The 21,736-nt window shown below is 34.8% G+C and overlaps 1 protein-coding gene across 1 annotated transcript in view; it reads right to left on the bottom strand.

Moving 5' to 3' along the window:
- LOC122048775 (inositol hexakisphosphate and diphosphoinositol-pentakisphosphate kinase VIP2-like) overlaps positions 1–21,736 on the bottom strand; it is a 117,004-nt gene that overhangs the window by 15,645 nt on the left and 79,623 nt on the right. The window contains exons 22-27 of the mRNA XM_042610298.1: positions 21,038–21,276; positions 20,794–20,838; positions 15,377–15,443; positions 12,236–12,307; positions 4,570–4,817; positions 4,447–4,504 (exon numbers count right to left, since the gene is read on the bottom strand). Coding sequence (XP_042466232.1) covers positions 4,447–4,504; positions 4,570–4,817; positions 12,236–12,307; positions 15,377–15,443; positions 20,794–20,838; positions 21,038–21,276 — 729 coding nt within the window. The remainder of the gene's footprint in view (positions 1–4,446; positions 4,505–4,569; positions 4,818–12,235; positions 12,308–15,376; positions 15,444–20,793; positions 20,839–21,037; positions 21,277–21,736) is intronic.

Here is a 21,736-nt window from a genome sequence, read left to right as displayed (position 1 = left end):
AATTCAACATGTGCCAAACTCAGATCCCATAGCTCAATGTTGCCTTTGGAAAGACATCTCAACAAATTGTCCAAACTTCGATTCACCAATTCTGTCTGACCATCTGTTTGTGTGTGACATGCAATCCTGTATTGCAACTTAGTAGTCATTATTTTCACAAAGTCCTCTAGAAATGACTTAGATCTCTTATATCCCAATTTGATGTCATTGTTTTTGATGCTCCATGCAGATAAACCACCTCTCTAAAGAAAGATTTGCAACATGTGTTGCATCCAAGGCCTTTTTACAAGCAATAAAATGCACCTTTTAGAGAAACAATCAACTACGACCAACATTGAATCCATACCCCTTGCTAGTTTTGAAAAATCTAAAATAAAATCTATAAGAACTTCTGCCCATGGAGATGTGGGCAGTACTTGTAAAGGAGTGTACAAGCCAAAATCCTTGAACGTTCGATATTGTTTCGGTATTGCGCTGATGTTTCGAAGCATAATGTTACTAATGGATTGGAGTTGAAGAAGGAAGGAGATAAAGAATAGGAAAAAGAAATTGTTAGTGCCGAGCATGGATTTAAATCTTGTACCATGCTAAGATAAATGATCAAAACATATCATTCAGTTAAATTACCGAAATTCCGTATCACTCAATACAAACAATGTCTCATTCCTTTTTAAACCTCTAATTTGTCATCAACATCATATATTGGAATGTCTGTGCAATATTGAAACAATATCTTTCTAGTTAAAGACCGAAACTACAACACTTGAGATTTTATACTTTGGTGTCAAGTGGCATAACAAATATACATAAATATGAAACTTAATAAAACTAAGAGTAAACACAAGTATAACTAATGGATATTGGTATAACAACAAGAATATAGATAAGTGAGTCAACCTCAAGGATTAGTTGGGCAAAGCACGGACACTTGGATTGCCAAAAAAAATGAATATACATAAATGAATATAAAATAAGAATAGTAAATTATTAAATCACATTATTGCCATGTTATGATACAATTTTAATTATTTTCATAAACTTTGCCCCCATGGGTTGGAGAAGTTGGTAACTGTATGATATTTGCTCTAATAGGTCTTGGGGTCAATTCCTAGTGGGTGTAAAATGCCTTATTGGATGCCTAACCTCTCATGTAAAGGCCGCTACGCTAAGGCAAAATGTCCCCTTGATTTACCTACCTATATTGTGTCCTGTGGGCGACGACACTGGGTCGCTTGGGGTAAACGATATCACCTTTGCTCTAATAAACTCATATTTGAATATTTAAAATTGTTTTTAATTATTAAAATGTATAATTAATTTTTAAAAATATTTGAAAGATAAAGTAGTCCTTGAAATAATTAATTTTCAAAAACTAAATAATTTTCAAAATTATAAAAAAAATCAAAACTAAATAAAAAATTATAAAATATTTGAAAGGCTCAAAGATAATTTTAAAATTTATTATTTAATTTTAAAACTATTTGAAGGTTTTAAATTGTTTTTTGAGTATATCTATAAATTTTTTATTTTTAAAATTTATTTGAAATGTTTAAGAATATATTTTGAATTTTTCTGATATTTTAGGTTCACAATCAATTTTCAACGTATATTAAAATTTTCAAAATTATTTTATGAAACATTTCCTACTTTTTAAAATTATCTAAAAATTTGAAATATTTTTTTATATTTTATAATTTATAAAATTGTTTTAACTTAAAATTAATTATAAGTTCAATCAGTTATTGTTTAAATTAAATGAAAATCATATTGAATTACTTAATTATAATTTATTTATAACTAAAATTATACATAATTTTGGAATAGTTTACTTAATGTTTTTATTCATGATCTTATGGTACAGTAAAAATGATAATAAAAATTTCTACTATTATAAATAATTATTAATAAACTGATATATAATAACTAAAGAGAAAATAATTTATATATTTTTATTAATTAACTACAAAGTTGATAACTAATGATGCGTGAATATATATAACAGAAAAAAAATAATTAAATTAGTTTCAAAGTAATATTTAAAATTAAATTGAGATATATTTTATTAGTTATTAATAAATTAATTAGTCATTTAATTAATTAAACATCATTAAATAATAAATTTATTTAGGTGATTATATATAATAAAAATTTAATAAATTTTAATAATTATTATTTTTTTACTTATTTAAATATTAAATTTTATATATAATTAATTAATTATAATATTTTTAAATGGAGAAGAGCATCGGGTGTTTTATGTGACCGTAAAGTACCTTTAAAATTTAAATGAAAGTTCTACAAAACTGCAATTCAACTTGCTATGTTATATGGAGCAGAATGTTGGGCTATGACTCGAGCACATAAGCAGAATGAGAATTGCAGAGATGAGGATGTTAAGGTGAATGTGTGGACACACGAGGATGGACAGAATAAGAAATGAGAGTATTAGAGAGAAAGTCGGAGTTGCATCTATTGAGGAAAAACTCCGAGAGACGCGTTTAAGATAGTACAAGCATGTACTTAGACGACCAATAAATGCTCCAGTTAGGCGATGTTAAACTATGATAAACACACATATCAAACAAGGAAGAAGAAGACTAAAAAAGACTTAGTTAGCAACAATAAAATAAGATAAAATTTATTTAAGTATAAATGATGATATAGTAGGAGATAGAGCTCAATGACATAAAAAGATTCATATAGCTGGCCCCACCTAGTGGGATAAAGCTTGATTGTTGTTGTTGTATTTTTAAAATTATTTAAGAAGTAAATTATAAATATAAACAATTAATAATCAATTGTAATAAAATTAATAAATTAATTAAGCATTTATATATATATATATAAACTAATTAATACACATATATATGTAATAGTATTATGTGTATGTGTATATACACACACACAAATAAGATTTTGATATGCCGCACCCCTATCCGTGAGCATCCCATGAGCACTATAATTTTTTGTTTTCGTTTTTTAAAGCTTAAGGTTTAGAGGTTAGGGTATAGTATTTAGGCTAAAGGAAGTGAAAATGTGTTCACGAGGTGCTCACAGATAGGGGTGCGACATAACATTGCTCACTATCATTTATATATAACAATGAGATGTTATTTATATATATTAATTTAATATAACAGCGATATAATTAAAACTATTATATAATTTAATTAATTATTTATTTATTCCCTCTCATTCCCCTTGCAATTTCTATATCACTAAAAGCAACACTAGAGATCGCATTTGGCGATCACCTCCATTCCACTCTCTCTAATTAGTTGTTGTCGGTGCTCTAAAGAAATTGTTGTCGCTTGCTCTTCTTGTCGTTGGTCATCTTCTCCTTGCTGTTGCTTCTTGCCGCTGTGGTAAGATTTCTATTTCTCATTCTTTTTATAAGCATGATTGATCTTTTCACGACAGACATAAGGAATCAAATTGATTCCTTTTGTTTCTCTTCGTGCTAACCACGACCACGCGAGAAAACCTATACCAACCATAGGAATGTGATTCAGTCGACAAAGGCAGTTCGTGAGTGCCAATACTATTTTGGTATCGATCCCATGTCAATAATAAAAATTACTTTGGGCAACAAAGGTTGACATTGGAATCATTATGTATAACTATTATATATGAGGTGTATTGCATATGTAGTCTATATATTTAGTTAAAAGTTTTATTTGGTTCATTTAAACTAGTTTAAACTAAACTAAATTGAAATTTAGTAGTTTATAACTTGTAAGTATTAGCTTAAATAATAAATATTTTAAATATTGAGTGTGTATGCCCTCACATACTATATATGTATTATGCAATTGGTCAATACCGTCTTCTATATATGCTTTTGGAAAGTAACATCTCACACTATCTTGGATGGTATACTCACTTGGATACAGTTGTTTGTCTGCTTGCCATTTAAGATAATGTTATGTGTAAAAGTGAAGGCATATAAGAATGCAACTAGAATCAATGGAATCAAGTTATATCAGGCAAACATACAAATTTGTTGGTTGCCATAGTGTTCCATATTGATGATCTCACATCAATTTCTAGAAACACATATTTAACACACTCAGGGTTGATGAAAGAAAAAAACCCCTTCTACCCTCTAGCCACTTGGCGTTGGCTATAAGTTGACCACGCGATTTATCTCCCTTCACATAACCTAGGGACGGTTATGAGGGGTGCCTAGGCGAGCATGATCACCTTTTACTACAAAATGGTTGATGAAAGAAAACCATTTTGCTGTAAATCCAAAAGAGAATTGAATGCTAAACAGAATTAAGGGTTGATGAAAGAAAAGTTTAAAATACATGCAAGTATGTTGGATTAACTTGGAGAAAGTGTGTTTCAGCCAATCACATTAAATATCTCATAATGATATGAATATCTACAAGTTACATTATCTAGATTAAGGTGCTGACAGGTTAGAGGGACATATGCACATACCGAAGTAAAATAAAGCCTTGTGCGGACATGTCGCTCGGGTGATTTCACATTAGCATATCTGAAACGAAATAAAGTATGTAGAAAACTGACTAGAATAAATATCTAAATAACATAAATACTTACTTAGGATCCAAGCGGTATTTTGTCTCTTTATCATCATCATCAACATCATCTTGTGAATTTTCACATGTGGAGCTTGGCCATCGTGTCTTGTCATTTTTATTTGGAGTTCTGACTTGTACCTCTGATTCTTCCTTGTTTGTATTGATGGAAGGTGTTTCTGGTAGATCATTTGGTTCATAAATGTTTATCGCTTCTTCTCGAGTATTACGAAGGTCAATCAAAATTTTTCCCAACAGACGACGAGCAATCTACAGATAAAGTAATACAACAATTTAAGCAAAAAATAAAGCACCTATCACAAATCAATTGAAGCTATAGGAAAATCATTAAGCAAGAGGACCAGTAAAAATAGAGTTTACCACAATTGATGGTAGCTATAAGAAAACTATGCATATTCTCATACGTCTTTATTATTATTCAATTATTTATGGGATTAAATAATTGATGGTAAAGTAAACCAAATTCAAATTTGGGATTTCTATGGTTGAATTGAATTTTACACTAAGGATTCTGAGCTAGCTTTTAATTTGTTCCAATTTTAGCACAAATAAGAGAGATTATGCTTAAATAAAGTAAGACCATATGGTGCACTTGGGAGTGAGTTTATTTCAAGTTGAGACTTTTCAACTTGTGTGCTTGCCCTTCCCCCACCATGGTAGAAAACCCTGAAGATTCAACCTCCTTTTCAACCTTTCTTCTCCTCCCAAGAAAACTCTCGTCTTCTACTTGTTCCTAAAGATTCCACCTCATTTTCAACCTTTCTTCCCTCCCAAGAGACCTTCTCATCTTCTACATCTCCATATCTAGGCAGGTGACACTTTTTATTTATTTATTTTGTTAAAGGGCACCAACATCTACACTTCTTCTCTATCAAATTTTGAGTAAGATCCTCATCTCTATGCCATTGTCTTTTGCTTCCAAGAGATTTATGGGCCTCTTTATGTCCCCCTTCATGGTTTATGCCATCCCAAAACCAAATTCAAATTTGTGTTGTGCTTTTCATCAAATTATTCCTAGAGAGAGAGACAACTATTCATGATTTCCAGCAACCCTTTGGGTCATGGACATAGAATTGTCAGTAAGACCTTTTTTTGTTCTTGCTGGTAAGATCCTTTAGAATTAAAGAAATCCAGAAATCAAGAAACAAATTATAGATGGTGGTGCACTCTCCTTTTGATGAGAATTAATTATAAAGAATTCTAAACCCCTAAATCCTAAATGAGTAAGAAATTATTAGAGAAGAAAGAATTAATTATAAAAAAAAATAAAAAGATAAAAGAGTAAAAAAATTGCCCTAAACTCTAAACCCCTAAATCCTAATGAAATAAAAGATGGAAAAAAAAATGTAGGCCGCCAACCAGGCAAGGTCACCACAACAACCTCACAACCTCGTGTAGGCCTCCATGAAGCTGCTACTGCCTCTCAGTTCCACCTGGTGCCGATGTGAATGATTTTGGTGTCGGTTGATGAGCAAACAGTAAATTCTACTTGTGCCGACCGACACAACTCGATATCACAATCCTTACAAGAGAATCAAAGCTTCTTCAGGTTAATCCAATCCAAGAGTCTGGAGTTGTATTCTCTTGATATGGGACGACCAAAAGGTAGATTTAGTGGCGACGGAATGGGGCAAACAGTATGCTCACTGTTTGGTTACTTGCAAAGTGTCACACAAGCAGTTTGCCATTACCTTTGTGTATGGTAAGCTATGTTTGGTTAGTAGGAAACCATTGTGGGATGGATTGTTGTGCCTTGCTAAAGATATGGTGAGACCATGGTTAGTTCTTGGCGATTTAACTCTTATTTGTTGGCTGAAGATAAGCAAGGAGGGCTTCCGGTCATGCAATATCGTATATCAGATTTTCAGCGCTTTGTGGCCCCTGCTGTCTTGGAGGACTGGACATACACTAGCTGTCCTACACTTGGACAAATGGCCATCTAACCAGCATACTTGATTGAGTGCTTGTCAATAAAACTTCGCTAGAGGCTGATTTACAAAGTTATGATGAGTTTACTCCTCTGGGCTGCCTCTACGGCTACTCATCTTGTATAGTATTGGTATTAGATGGTGGCAACCGTATCCCATGCCCTTTCAAGTTCTTCAACATGTGGGTCAAGCATGCAACATTTATGCCATTCATCGAAAGTAAATGGACGGCTTATATGCAGCAAATTCCACAAGGTACAACCCAGTTCAAACTTCAACAGGTTCTCCAGATGTTGAAATCTGATCTGAAGCTACTCAACCATGTGCATTACCAACACATTTCTGAACGTGCTGTTGCTGGTCATTGCTGTTTGGAAGAAGCCCAGGCTGCTGGACTGCAAGATGGACAGATTCCCACAGAATATAAGTCTCTTCAACAAGATGCTGCCCGACTAAATGCTGCTGAACACAGCTTCTTTTTGCAGCGAGCAAAAGTGGGTCACTTCAAACAAGTTGATAGAAATTCCTCCTCCTTTCATGCACTTGTCAAGAGGAACAACCAGTGGAAGCAAATCACAGCTGTAGAAAGGCCTGATGGGAGTCTAACCACATCGTTTCCTTCATCATGCACTTTCATGAGCGGTTGGGTACCACAGCTGGCCGAACAGCACTATCACAGCAGATCACCCAGTTTGGTCGGCTGCTCCCCTCCAAACAGCATGCCCAGCTCGTCTGTTTACCATCCCCTGATGAAATCAAGATGACATTGATTGATATTGGTGATCTAAAGGCACTCGATTCAAATGGCTATGGGGTGAAATTCTTGAAACACGCTTGGGATGTAGTTGAGACAGATTTCATTGTTGTAGTCATGGAATTCTTTTGTAATGGTCGGTTACTTCGGCAATGTAATCACCCATTAATAGCACTTCTTCCCAAATCTGCTCATGCTAGTACGGTGGCCGACTATAAGCCTATTTCCTACTGTACCATTTTTTATAAAGTTATATCTAAACTGTTGGCTAGACAGATTTCAGGTATTCTTGATCTTATTCTTCACCAGTCGTTGGCGGCTTTCGTGCAAGGTAGATTCATCACAAACAATATTCATCTAGCCAAGGAGTTGTTTAGAAAATATGCCGGAAATCACATTTCTCCGAGATGTATTTGTTATGGACCGTAGGCAAGCCCATGCAGCAAAAGTGAATCTAGAGACTATCAAATACAAGAGACACACACACGACAAATTTAGAAAGAAGAATATTTGTCAAGAGAATTGCTTCAGCTATAGTGATTAATTTTTCTCTTTTGTTGCATGGGCTTGCCCACGGTCCATAACAGTATTATGAAGATTAATCTTCAAACAGCTTTTGACTCAGTGTATTGGGCTTCACTTCATGAAGCACTCATTGGGCTGAATTTTCCAAAGTAGTTTATCGCATGGATTATGGAGTGTGTGACCACTACCTCTTTCTCACTGACCATCAATGGTGAGACTTCTGGTCATTTTCGAGGAGCCTGAGTGATGCAGGACCAATATCGGAGTACCCAATCCTCAACGAATCATAACTTTTGACTCGAGACTCAGAATCAGGCTCTATCTGCGCTCACGTGTGCAAAATTTCAAGATCTAGGTTTAGGGAACCCGTAACCACCAAGTTTCGACCCAAAAAGCACCATTTAGGCCCTTTTTGGAGCCTCCGAACATATCCTTTTCTATTTTTAGTAGCTTCCATTTTTATGGTATTTAGGATATTTTTGGTATGTCAGACATTTATGGGATAGGGTTTGTTTATGTAAGCGTCATGTTTTGTTAATTTCTTTCATTTATAAATTTTCTATTTTTTTGTAGGATTTCTTTCCTTTCTTTATAAAATAGGAATTGAGTTTTATATATTAGGGTTTCTTTCCTTTCTTAAGTCTTAGGTCAAAATCTATATAAATACTTCTTTAGCTGCTGGAGGAATTATCCTCAATTTTTAATAAATTTTTCTTTTTTGGTAAAACCTATAAAACGGTGGTTTTCTTTTTATTTGTTTGGGTGGTTTCTCTTCTTGTCTTCTCCTCAGTTCCGTCTTCTTTTTTGGTTTCTCTTTATCTACGCAAGCTGGCCTCATGGCCACGACACACACTGTCATATGCTAGGAAACTTGAGCTGATCAAAACTGTCCTACAAGGTATTGAATGTTTTTGGCTTTCCATCTTGCCTATCAAAGTGCAGTCATAGATAAATTATATATGAGCTGCTGAAACTTTGTTTGGACATTCAGACACCCTCGAATCTCTTGGGCTACAATATGCCTCACTAAAGAAGAATGTGGTTATGATGTTCGTGATCTCAAAGCCTAGAATTCTGCACTTCTATACCGGCCTCTCTGGAATTTACAGTGCAAAAAGGACTCTTTATGGGTGAAATGGATACATCATAAATATCTCAGCCGAACTACTATATGGGAATGGCAAGGCAAGGACTCTGATTCAACACTAATCAAGAGGTTACTCCATATCCGAGATACACTGTAAATCCTGGCACTTCCGAGCTACTGATTAGGTGGTTTTCTAGCCGTTAAGGCATGGGTACAACTTCAGCCTATGAAGTCTTTAGACCCAGAGGCACCATCAAAGTCGGCAAAGGTGGTGTGGAAATCCTACTTATGCCCAAGCAACGGTTCACTTTATAATTGATGGCTCATGGACAATTGGGCACCAAAGATAGGTTGGTCTATGAGATGGACAAGGTCTGTCTTCTTTGTAGGCAAGCATATGAAACACTGGATCATTTCTATTTTGCCTGCCCAATCAACATGATGTTATAGAACAAGGTGCGGCATTGGGTGTGTATGCGGCAATTGATGTCCACTCACAAGCAGCTACTAAGAGTGTTTCATAGGAACATATGTGACAATCAAAGTTTTTGGTAATGTCTTGTACGGTTTTTCTTCTTTGGCAAGCTAGGAACAAGTTTCTACATGAGGGATGTCCCGAATGCATATAGCATGTTCCTAAAGATACAAACCCATGTGTTTCGGTTCTTAGACGCCCCCTAGGCGTATCCTCTATTATATTTTATTTTAGTAATATATTTACCTTCTCTAAAAAAAAAGACGCAGCTTATCACTTTAGTTCTTCAAGGCGTTGAGTGCTTCTGCCTTTCCATTATGCCATTACCTCAAAGTATCATCGATCGTATCTACAACATTTGCCGGTCTTTCATGTGAACGTTCAATCACCCTCTAGTGTCTTGGGCGGATATGGGTAGACCGAAAGACAAGAGCGCCATGGGATTCAGAGACTTACGAGAGTGGAGCCTAGCTCTCGTGGCTAAGGTCTTTGGAGGATTAAGAAGGAGGATGCACTATAGATTAAGTGGGTATATCATACTTACTTGAATCACATTGATTTGTGGACCTGGCAGGTCATTCAGATTCCCCGCTAATCAATCGTTTACTACACATGCAGGATCTCATTCCTGAGGTTGCTGGTTACCTGAGGCTGCTAGATAGATACCGGCAAAGTGGTTTGCAAAGGATGGCAGAGTCGCCCGAGCTTATGATTTTTTTCAACAACCTAGTCTGAGGGTGTCATAGGCCTAGACAGTGTGGCAATCTTACGTTCAACTGATTCATGTAGTTACTTTCTGAATGCTAGCACAGTAGAGGCTCCCCATAGGCAGTGCACTTCTTGCGGACAGGTGTCGGAGAGACAGGAGCATATGTTCTTCTAGTGCCCCCTATTGTGGACCTATGGCAGAGGATTAAAGGTTGACTTCATATACGTCCAAAGATATCCACCTATTAGAGGACGATCCGTGTCTTCGGACAACATTACGGAGGGAGTAGGGTGGTGATAAAGGCTCGTCATTTGTCTTTGTCATCGTAGATACATTATGTGTGGAGGGCTCGAAATTGTAGTTTTTTTTTGTGAAGGTCATTTAGATGTTGAAAGGATATTCAAGAGTGTGCAGATATATGTATACAAGTCATTTAGATGTTGAAATTTGGTACTACATCATACATGTATAGACCCTAAAACCTCATTTTGTATATTTTCAATACTGATATACCACTTTTACTTATTAAAAAAGAGCTTCTTAAGGTTAGTTTTTTTTATTGAAAATTTATTGATAAATTTTCTTGTATTGTTAAATCCTTTGACTAATTTGACTAGGAAAGGGGTCAAGTTTACTTGAAATGACGTTTATGAAGAAATCTTCTAAAGCTTAAAAAGAGATTGGTGAGTGCTTATATATTAGTTAATTCTTCTAAACATTTTGGGTTTATCCTCTACCCGAGCACATCTGTCTAGCAATTGAGTGTTATATTGATGTAGCATATCTAGATGGTGTTGATGCATTTAAGCCCAATTTGGTCCTATTAGATCAAGGTTTATATTTTGATGTTTGATTAAAATGTTTATTGATTTGATATGTTAAGTAGATCAAGGTTATCGAATACTTGAAAAAGTCTAAATTGGTCGAGGTCGATTGGACATTTGGAAAAGAAGAAGTCCAACGGGAAGTTGGCAATAGAGAAATCCAATAGGGAGTTGTTGGTAGTAAAGGAAGTCTAAGTAAGTTAAGGAGGACTTCATGTTTAGTGTTGAAGGTACATGCATCAGGAGGATTGAAATCTTGGCACATGATAAATTATTAAGGTTGACTGGATATTAGGCGATGAAATCCAAAAGGAATGAACTCTTGGCAGGCAAAAAATTTTGGCAAGTCTAGGTCGACTGGATATTGGGGCAATATATGAAGAAATGATATGTACATTAGAAGTTCAAGCAAGTCGAGGTCAACATGTTATTGTGTAAAGGTTGAGGTCCTAGATACTAAGTCTCTAAGAATTGAAAGTCCTGGTAAGTCTAGGTAGATTTGTATTAGGCAAAAGAGTTAGTCTTGGAATGTTTAGGCAACTACACATAGAAAGTTTAGGTGAGTAGTCAACTGCACAGTTGACTACATCAAGAGTCAATTAAAACGGTAAGTTCAATTAACTAATGTCAATATAGGAATCTAGAAAAGAGCCATTGGAGTATTGATATAATCGTTGTGGAGGTAGGCACTTGACTGATAGGGGAAAACTAGTGACTGATCCATGAATTCAAGAATGTTGAGGCTCTAAAGGAGGTTTCAATAGTAATGTTGGGAGAACTTGTTCAAGTTTCTAGAGAACAAAAAAGTGATCAAATCAAGCAATAAACAAATAAGAAGTAAAGCCCTACTTGTTTTAAAAAGTAAATTTTATGTACGTTAGTATAACTACTTTAAAAGAAGGGGAGCCTTAGCACATACTTCTGTGTGACCTAGAGGTCACGGGTTTGAGTCTTAAAAATAGCCTCTTACAAAACAGGGTAAAGTTGCGTACAATAGACCCTTCCCCGGGACTCCACATTAGCGAGAGATTCATGCACCGACAAACCCTTTTTAGTAAAACTGTCTTAAAAAAGGAAATCAAAATAACATTTCAAATAGCGAAATGATTGAGGGGTTATATAATTGCTATTCTTTCATGCTATACACATGTGAGTGATCATTTATGTAGGTGTCGATAGGCACAGAATGGTATTTTATACCATGTTACAATCTCATTTTAGAATAGCATCTTATTTCACACTTATGATATATAGACTCCGAATTAAAATTTCAAACTATCCATGCAAACTTTAACTAAATAGATCTTATACATACTAAAACATTGCACTGTTAAATCAATAAAAGGAAACTACAAGATTACATACCATTGAACCGATCTTCAGTTTCTGTTTTGGATTTATCCCATACTCATTATGAACAACACCATCAGCTAGCAACTGAAAAGATAAGTGACCATAGACAACCCATCAATACTATTTTTAGCATTTGTAAATACATTCAAGTAGAACTTTAAAGTTGAAAATAATTTAATCTCCTCAGGGAAGATATAAAGCACTAGTTGTCAACATTCAGACAAATTTATTGGAAGATCAAAAGATAAGAGGCCAAACTATACAAAAAACACTAAATTGATAAATTAGAACTCAATAGGTTAAATTTATTTGCCTACTGTATCATCAAGTTGGATAAAGTATAATAGGTTAAATATATACACCAAAATGTTGAAATTACTATTAGATAAAATAGGGTTTTAGGAGTCAATATCATGTTTAAGCCTATTCAATACAACATTTATTGAATTTGAGCTAGCCAAAAACATGATTATGCTTTTAAGCTAACAATATCCGTCCCAACAAAATTCCAAGAAATCTTTCAAATGTTCTCACAGATGATCTGAGAGTGCGATTGCAAATATTTCTTCTACACAAACCACAACAGATAGAATGCATGCTTTTAACCTATCTATTATGTATCGAGATTTTATCATATTTAATTTTTATATCTTAAATTAATTTTTTTTTAATTTTTAGGTGACGCAAAATGTTGAACCAATCAAACAAATTAGATTTTGGGCATCAAGTTGAAGTCTAATTGGGTTTGAAATGAACCATTGAGTGGGCATGGTGCTTAGGGTCATGTGGGTCCGAACCGGAGTTATTTGTATTTGTTTTGCTTAGTTTAGGATTGAACTATGTGGTGATAACTTAGTTTAGTCGTGCTAGAATGAATTACAAAAAAATTTGAGAAGTTGAGGTTTATATATTTTTCCCCTCTCCTCTTGCATTCTCCCAAGTATCCACCTACACCACCCCCTCTCTTCTCAATCCTTCCTTTTCTCCTCTCTCATGCTCTTCGTTGTTGCCCCCACCCAAGCCAAAGGAGCCACCTCTACCATTAACTATCTCCTTCCTCCTGGAAGGTCAAGGAGGACCCAAGGCTAGGCAAGTGAAAATCTCATAGTTATCTTCTTAGCAAGTAGAAGCCCAAGTAAGTCAAGGATGATTGACATTGGATAGAAGATGAAGTCCCAGAGGCTAGACCTCTTTGCAAGGGGAAATCTTAGTAGGTTAAGGTTGACCGATACTAAGAAAAAAAAAAGAAGTCCAAAGACAACGTCTCTTAGCATGGGAAGTCTCGAAGGCAAGGCCTCTTAGAGAAACAAAAATCCTAAAGGTATGGTCTCTTGGCAAAGAGATGTCTAAATGAGACAAAAATCAAAGAGTGGCTTCTACTTTGTGTTTTAGATAAGCTTGACTTAGGCGAGAATTTAGTCTTATATTTGGCAAAAATTAATGATTTAATCAACTCAAGGTCAGATTTAGTTAGCTGAAGGTTGAGTCAACTAGGCAGTCGACTCAAGCTCTATTGCCAATGAACAAAATATTTTTGTTCATGGATCAATTAATTGATTGAGGCAAGATCAATTGAGTAATGCGCAGAACAGTCAACTAATGAGCAGGACTAGGTGATTGATGGAATAGTAAGAATCTAGGAAGAGGGTTATTGATACAATAAGACTCCAAGGAATCCAAGAGATTGGTCTGACAAGATTGGTTACAATTGTCAGATGATTTAGATACTATAGCGGCTCAACTAAAGTAGTTAGTTGACTAAGATAAGTTAACAGTCAATTGATTGTGCAAAAAATAGTAAATAGCCATTGAGAACAAGAAGGCTATAACAAGACCTGCAAGGGGAGTTTTTGATAGCGTTCTTGAGCAATTAAATATTAATGGAAGCAAATAATTTCAAGTAAAAGCAAGCCAAAGAACAACTCTATCTTAGAACTTGTAATTGTGCTTGTAGTTGTGTCCCCAGGGCGTAGCACAGCTGAGGGTGCATGGTTTCGTGGCCGAAAGGTCCAGGGTTCGATCATCGGAGTGTCATTACCTGGGGTTAGCGTCCCGGCCATGCGCTTTCAGCTGTGTACCTGTATTTACCTCCCTCCATATCCGTGGGACCGACTCTAGCGGGCCCGCTAATGTGGCGGTTCCATATTTTTTTTGTAATTGTGCTTGTAATTGTTTCTTATGTTCAAATTGTTATCATCTCTTCTTGTTCATCTTTTTAAGCTCAAATTGTAATAAGTTTCTTTACCTTTGGAAGGCATCCAAGAAGAAGAAAGTATAAGGGATTTCGAAAGTGACTCATCAACAAGTCAAAGGTTGTAGAGTAGGAACCAGAGTTTTAAACTACGTAAAAGGCTATGTGTTTGTATTGTTTCGTGTTCGTGTTTATTTTGATATTTCGCTGAGTTTTACCACATTTATAGACACAGAATTGGATCTCACTATTATTAACATATACATTATCCAATGCTCATTGTTAGGTTAACATTTTATTTCTATCTAGACACAACCTAGTGATATAGTGCTTGTATAACATCATTTTGTTGCTAAGTTATTTAACTTCCCATTGATGAGATCAAGTAGACTTGGTCAAGCCAAATTGTCATACTAGCCCTTCTCAAAAATATTTGCTAAATAGAAGAATATTTTCTGACAAGTTTTAAAAACACATCTAAGCAATAGAAAATAATCTATTTTTCAAGAAAAGTTTTTTCCCAGAAATGTTTACAGACAAATTATTTTCCAATAAATAAATGAGTCAGAGTATTTTTGAATAATCTATTTTTTAGTTCCCGATTCTCAATTTTTAGTTAATTTGTCTAGGTCAATTTCTAATTTAATATGCAATTCGACAAACTGACCCACTCTCAAAACTAAGTCAGGAGTGTACAAATTCATATATACCGGTCCTTGGGAGTGTACTCTGATTTGACATAAGTCACTCCTAATGGCCAATTCTTATACTCTTGGTTCAAGCTATAAAATTTACTTATCAAAAAAATTAAAACTACTGAACTAGTGATCCAGAGCTTTTTTCTGTTCCATTTCTAGTTTAGTTTTAATAACTATGCCACAACACTAAGTTCATTAACTACAAGCTCTAGGTAAGCTTGTAGATCAGCAATTGATTTGCAGTACTAATATGTTATGCATTACCTGAGTAACTTTGAAGAGTTCAGGCAAACCATCCAGATTTAGATGAGTGTTATGTAGGAGGTCATATCTGTAATGTGGTATGCAGGTCAGAAAGGAATTGCTTATAAACATATATTGCAGCAATCAGTAGATTATGAACATTAGAAAAATAATATACAATTATAATGAAGAGGAAAAGGAATCCACTCTATCACTAGGAAAAAAATAGAATAATGTAACCACCGTATCAAACCTAAACATCTATCAAAGTGATGCATTTTATACAATTTTCAAGAATCAGATCATAAACATGAACTTCTTAAGTTCAAGATACCTATCGTCTTGAACCTTTGTTGTACAATTAAGTAAAGCCAAAATGTCTACATGAATAAGTTGTTTAATAACTTTCAACAAAAAAGGGGACAATATTTACATGTAAAGCCAAACTTGAAAAAACCTATAGTTTCATCAGCTCATGTATGTGCTTTCTGTTTTTCTTTGAAGGATTGATTTTAACTAGTGAGACCACATGGTCTGATTTGTCCAATTTGATTAATTGTTCATATCCTTCTTATGAGATTTCTCTTTTTTCCGACCTTTCAATTTTGAACTAGCATGGATATTTTTGAGTTTTTAAATTCCTCTTGTTTGTTAATGAAGACTGATCAAAGCCTGCCCAAATTGATTAAAAATAGAATGAATGAAAGAAATGTACAAAATAGAACTTCTACATACAAGATTTATTTATCATGAGATAGGAGGAATCATTGCAGTTTGTTTATGCACCTATTGGGTAGTGGAAATATACAATAAAGTGGTGACACCACGCCGAGGTAAATCACATGACTCACACTCAGAATTGTGTCCCTCTCAAGAGAAAGAAGAGAAATTCTAAAACTAATTTGTATTATTCCTTGCATGATTAGAACCATGGAGATTTCCTAGTACTTGTACTCTTTAGCCTACAAGGCATCAACATATAGTTTATAACAATCACTTGGTGCAACTTTTCATATAACAATACCTCCTATATGAAGACAACGGACTAGACACTGATCGATACAATTGATGACACATAGTAGTAGATGCTCTATCAATTTGGCAATAGGGGGTCATAAGAATTGAAATCTCTAGTTGTATCGAAGTTTTGATCTTTACTCAAAATGAGACATTGTGTCAGTATGAGTTTGAGAGTTGATTCAATTAAACAATTAATTCAATTGATTACTTCCTAGTCGATGAATTCAATTAATTGGCTAAACAATTAATTAAATTAGTCAATTATTTAAACTAATCAATTAATTTAAAAATTGAATTAATCAATTATCAACAAGTGATTTCTTAGTCAACTAAGTAAATTAATCCAGTTAATAGATTATTTCAACCAACCAACTAATTGAATAAATCAATTAATCAATTCATGATGACTTCTAGACGTCTCACCTTTGCTCATCTCTCTATTGGATGTTTGATTGCTACTCCATACACCTTCTAAACAAGACCCCCTCTTCCTCTCTAAGGTTTTCAACAAGACCCCTGATGCCACTCAACCCACCTATCTAAGCAACTATGCTTTAGTTCTTCTCCATCCTCTCGATTTAAAGTTGTCTCTTCCTTATTCCAACCATTGAGTTTTGGAATTCGATTTCATAGGATGGGTACTGCTCACTACCAGACTAGATAATATGAATCTCTTATAGAATCATCCAGTAGCTATTGTATTGGGTCGGTGCTAGGTATCAACCTGCCTATTGGATGGTAAATGCCAATTGTATTAGACAACACAACTTAAGATTTCAATTCATATCACATGTTCCTGATTCACATAATCTTTGTTTAGTTCAGTTTACACTTTTGAGTCAACAAGGTTATGAAAACAAATCCACAATGGTTAGTGGCGTGTGAATGATTCTTAATTGTAACAAGTTTTCTGTTGTGTTAGAAATCATGAAAGATTGGTGTCACAAGAGAAGGATTCCTACATGAACTATAGGCTTTGTCTGTTACTCCTTAGGAACTATGGCTAGCATCACTCCTAGACCTTTCATTTCGTTTACAAGTTGAGTCAAAGAGTTTGGAGATTAGAGGTTTATTTTGCTGTTTAGGGTTATGATTTTTGAAGGTATAGGGAAGAAAGAAAAATAATAACTCTCCTTAGACCATAAAGGACCGGATATATGTACAAATAGAAAAGGAATACCCATAAAATCAGCAACCAAGGGTGTATACGGTTAGTAATCTCCTCTACTAAATACTAGAATTAGGAAACTAGCAAATCTTGTGGAATATTCCAGTCAGGTAGAATGTTCCAGGTTTGATTGCTAACCTGCTTATCTCCTACAAATCTGAAACTCTGCCTCAAATTGATGCATAGATATCAATCATGCCCAACTTTCATATAAGAAATTCAAAATTAGATCTACTTAGTCCTTTGATGAGAATATCAACTATTTGTTGCGTAGTAGGGATAAAAGATATTCCACAATCAAATTTAATAAGGGAGGGGAGATTGTTATACACTTAAGTTTAAGATTTTGAGGTGTTGCATTGTCTATCACTAATATGTAATTCAAATTATTTAGGGCTAAATAAAGAAATTTGAGGTTTATTTTATACTATTTATATACAATTTTGGGTTCAAACTGTAGTTAATTTGGCCAATTGAGGTTTGTAGTAAGTAAAAATTGAATTGGGTTTTCTTTAGGATCAAATGAGCTTGATTTGAAGTTGTTGATTGTATCTTCTTTGAACCGGCATAACCAATTTGGTTCAGCAGTACAAGAATTGAGGATTGTCACTTGCTTAAACTAAAATCCTCTCCCCTCTCCCTATGTTACACCACATTGCCTCTCTTCCCCTTTCCATTTGCATCCAAGCTCCTCACATCTCGTCTATGCTGCTACAGCCTATAAACCATCTCCAACAACCTTCCCACCCTCTCCCATTCTTGTCTTCATGCGAGCAACACCCCTACAAACTGTCAAACCATCTACAAATGTCATTGCCACAGATTGAAACCTTTGTCTCTAATAGCCACTCTACTCTCTTCTACACAAAAGCAACAAGAAACTTCCTAAATTTTGAATTGATTGCTCCTATCTCTTAAAATTTCACTTCTTCTTGCTATATATCGTATATATATTCCATTTAGTTTTCTAGTCATAATCTAATTTTAAAATTTACAATTAATGAAGATGAACCAAACCAACATATATTAAATTTTTGAAGGACCATTTAAGGTCTATTTTGAGTTTGGTTGGGCTAGTTAGGCCTTGTATTCTAGCTTAGGAGGGGGTCAAATTAGTCTCAATTTGGAATTTTGTGCTTAGAATTTTATAGTCTTTTCTCTCCACATCTCTCTTGTGACACTTCCCCAAAGGGGGACCTTGGATGGGAAAGCGACTTTTGAGTCATGAGGTCCCAAAAGAGACTTCATTTATGCGTGATGAGTACACAAGGTGCAAGATCTCTTGTGTAGATTAACACTGAGGGCATGAAGTGCAGGATATGTCGCTAGTACATAATGCCATAATGCAGAGGATCTCTCATATAGAGTAGGATCGATCATCTGATATGTGATCTCATGCTTGCTACGTGATCAGGGAATGAGGTGTAGGATCCCTTGTGTAGAGCATCAAGGACACAATGTGTAGGATCTTGCACTTGCTACGTGATGAGAACATGAGGTACATGATCTCTCGCATAGAGTAGCATCTAAGGCATGATATGGAGATATCACATTTTCTACTTGATGTGAGCAAAGAGTTGTAAGATCTCTCACATAGAGTAGCATTGAGGTACAATGTGCATGATCTCATGCTTAGAATGATACCAAGGGCATAATGTGTAGAATATCTTGCATAAAGTCATGATGGGGCTATAATGTATAGAACCTCTCATGTAGAGTTGTGTTGAGGGCACATTGTGTAGGGCCTCATGTGTGTTATATAATGACAACATTAGGTGCAAAATCTGAACTAGATAGGAATTTGAGATGTATACTTCTTATGTTGTTTTGCTGCCTTTATGAGTTGTTTCTTGAGTGGGTGGTTGTTACAAGTGCATGGTGGTGCACTTTTATTTTGGTGGCAAGCAATAGATGTTATCAATTGTACTTCGTTTACTGATCTATTACCTCACCAATTAGTAAGAGTGTTAAATGCATTGATGAATATGTTGCATGTTCTATTGCTATATTCTAGTTAATTTTGTTCTGGAAACTGTATGGAAAATGATAAAGGATTTCTAGAATTAAATCACTTTATTGTCACCGGATACCCAGGTTAGTCTTTTTTTATAGTTGGCTTACCCAGAGTAAAATTACTTTAGCATCATAAGACCCCAATGCTTCACTTGTGTAGTTTGGAAATTAGATGTTTCTCCTTTTCACATGTAGAAGAATCACTTTTAATTTGTCTTATTGTTTCCTATGACTTGAAATGTTGAGTAGGTTTCTTTCTAATTCCTTAGTAATTTTATCATATTTGTGTTTTTTGTTCATACAGAGGAAACTCTGTCAATTTTTGGTGGAGCCCCTTCTAATGCATGTGTGTACTAAGTCACAAGTCGGGGAGTAGGACCTAGAACATGACAATTTGATTGATAACAGAATAGTTTAATCCAAATATCAGTAGTTTTCTTTTCAATCTTTAGCATATTTTTATTGGTAGGTCTTGTGTGGAACTAAGGGTGTTTGGACTCCAAGAATGGCTTAAGCAGGAAGAATAGAGGTTATGTGGCACATCTTAGCTTAGCTGTCACTAATTTGATTAGCTAGTTTACAAAACTAGATTTGGTTAGGTGACACCAATTTAGCATATTTTGTTTTCCCTCTAAACTCCAGTTGCCATTGATGGAGCAAATAAAGGACCCCACTTTAACATTGCCTTCAACCAACAGACACATGAGCAGTCTGAGCAGAATATTCAGACCCTACACCTTTTGCTAGCCTATGATCTCGATTTTAGTGGTGGTTGGGAGGACTATCTTCATTAAATGGAATTTGCCTATCCAGATATGGTATTATTATGTATTGCCTTGTGGGTGAGATCTCTCTTTTATTTTCAGAAATATGTGCTGATTCAGGGGAGACTATATCAAAATTCTTTGTGGAGCACTTCCTATTGCAGGTATGTACCAGCCACATGCCAGGTGTGGGACTTCTCTTTGATTTATTATTTAAAATAAATGTAGTTTCTTTCCTATTAGAAGTATCTTTCATTGAATATAATTTCATCTGAGATAATTAACTAAAAAGAATGCTGGAAAACAAATATCTATAATTCAATTTGTTAACGTAGATCTAAAAACAGAATTACTTCTAGATTTTCCTCATAAAAGGAAACTTATATGAACGCAGTTATACATATTTTTTTATATGTATCTTCATTATCTTTTTTATTAGAAAAAAATGCTAATGTTCATTCCATTTAACTTACTTGCAAGAATCATACACATCTGGAATTTGGGTGATATCATATCGTCTGCAAATAAAACAGACATTCAGTTAAAATCCAGATAACTAGTATAAGAACTAAAAGTAGTTCGAGAATAATTAGGTTTCTTTCATGATAAGAAAAGTGAAAATCCAGGTTTCCAAACTGGATAAAATGTAAAGAAAGCACATTCAGTTAAAAGGCACTAATAGCCACTACAACTACAAAATTGGGACAGAGTGCATACTCTTTTCGTTCATGATATAGTTCTCTCTGGAGCTTCTTCCAGCGTGCAAACATTAAAAGAAAACATTCACTGCCACAAGGCAAACCAGATGCAATACGAGCAACATCAATGGTTGTTTTACCCAGGGCCTTTGCCTGGTCATAGGCAGCCAGTGCTGGGTATTTACTATTTGCAAGGTTCTCATCCTCTGATTCAGCTAGTAATTTCACTTGAGCAGTTATCTTCTTTGTCAATTGCACCTATTAAAGAAAAATGCATTTAAAAAGTGAAAATAACTAAAATCATTACCTTGTGGGATCAATTATCAAACTGAAAAGAAAGATGAAATTATGATTATAAATCATAATAGTTGAGGGAAGTTGGGATTTGAGAGGAAAGGCATAACAGAAGCAGATATATTATGGTTATACCACATAAGAAAGTTGTGAACCATGACATTTGATGATTAAATGCATATATTTCACTTCATACTGAAGGATGTACTCTGGATGTTATCATGAAGGCAGTGCTAGAAGTGGAGTAGCTAGAGGAATCAAAGTTATAATAGGGAAAAATGCTCCAGTTAGCAAACAGTGTTTAGTAGAGGATGCTGAAGAAAAGTAAAAAAGAAAACTTGCATGCTAGAATGATAACCAAACTTCTACCATATTACTATATAGAATGGTTGGTATTGTCGCAATGAACTTAAGATGGATATTC

This window comes from Zingiber officinale, chromosome 2B, assembly GCF_018446385.1.
Source record: "Zingiber officinale cultivar Zhangliang chromosome 2B, Zo_v1.1, whole genome shotgun sequence".
Classification (NCBI taxonomy): Eukaryota; Viridiplantae; Streptophyta; class Magnoliopsida; order Zingiberales; family Zingiberaceae; genus Zingiber; species Zingiber officinale.
The sequence above is the reverse complement of the archived record's forward strand: the minus strand, read 5'-3'. Positions and strand labels throughout refer to the sequence as shown.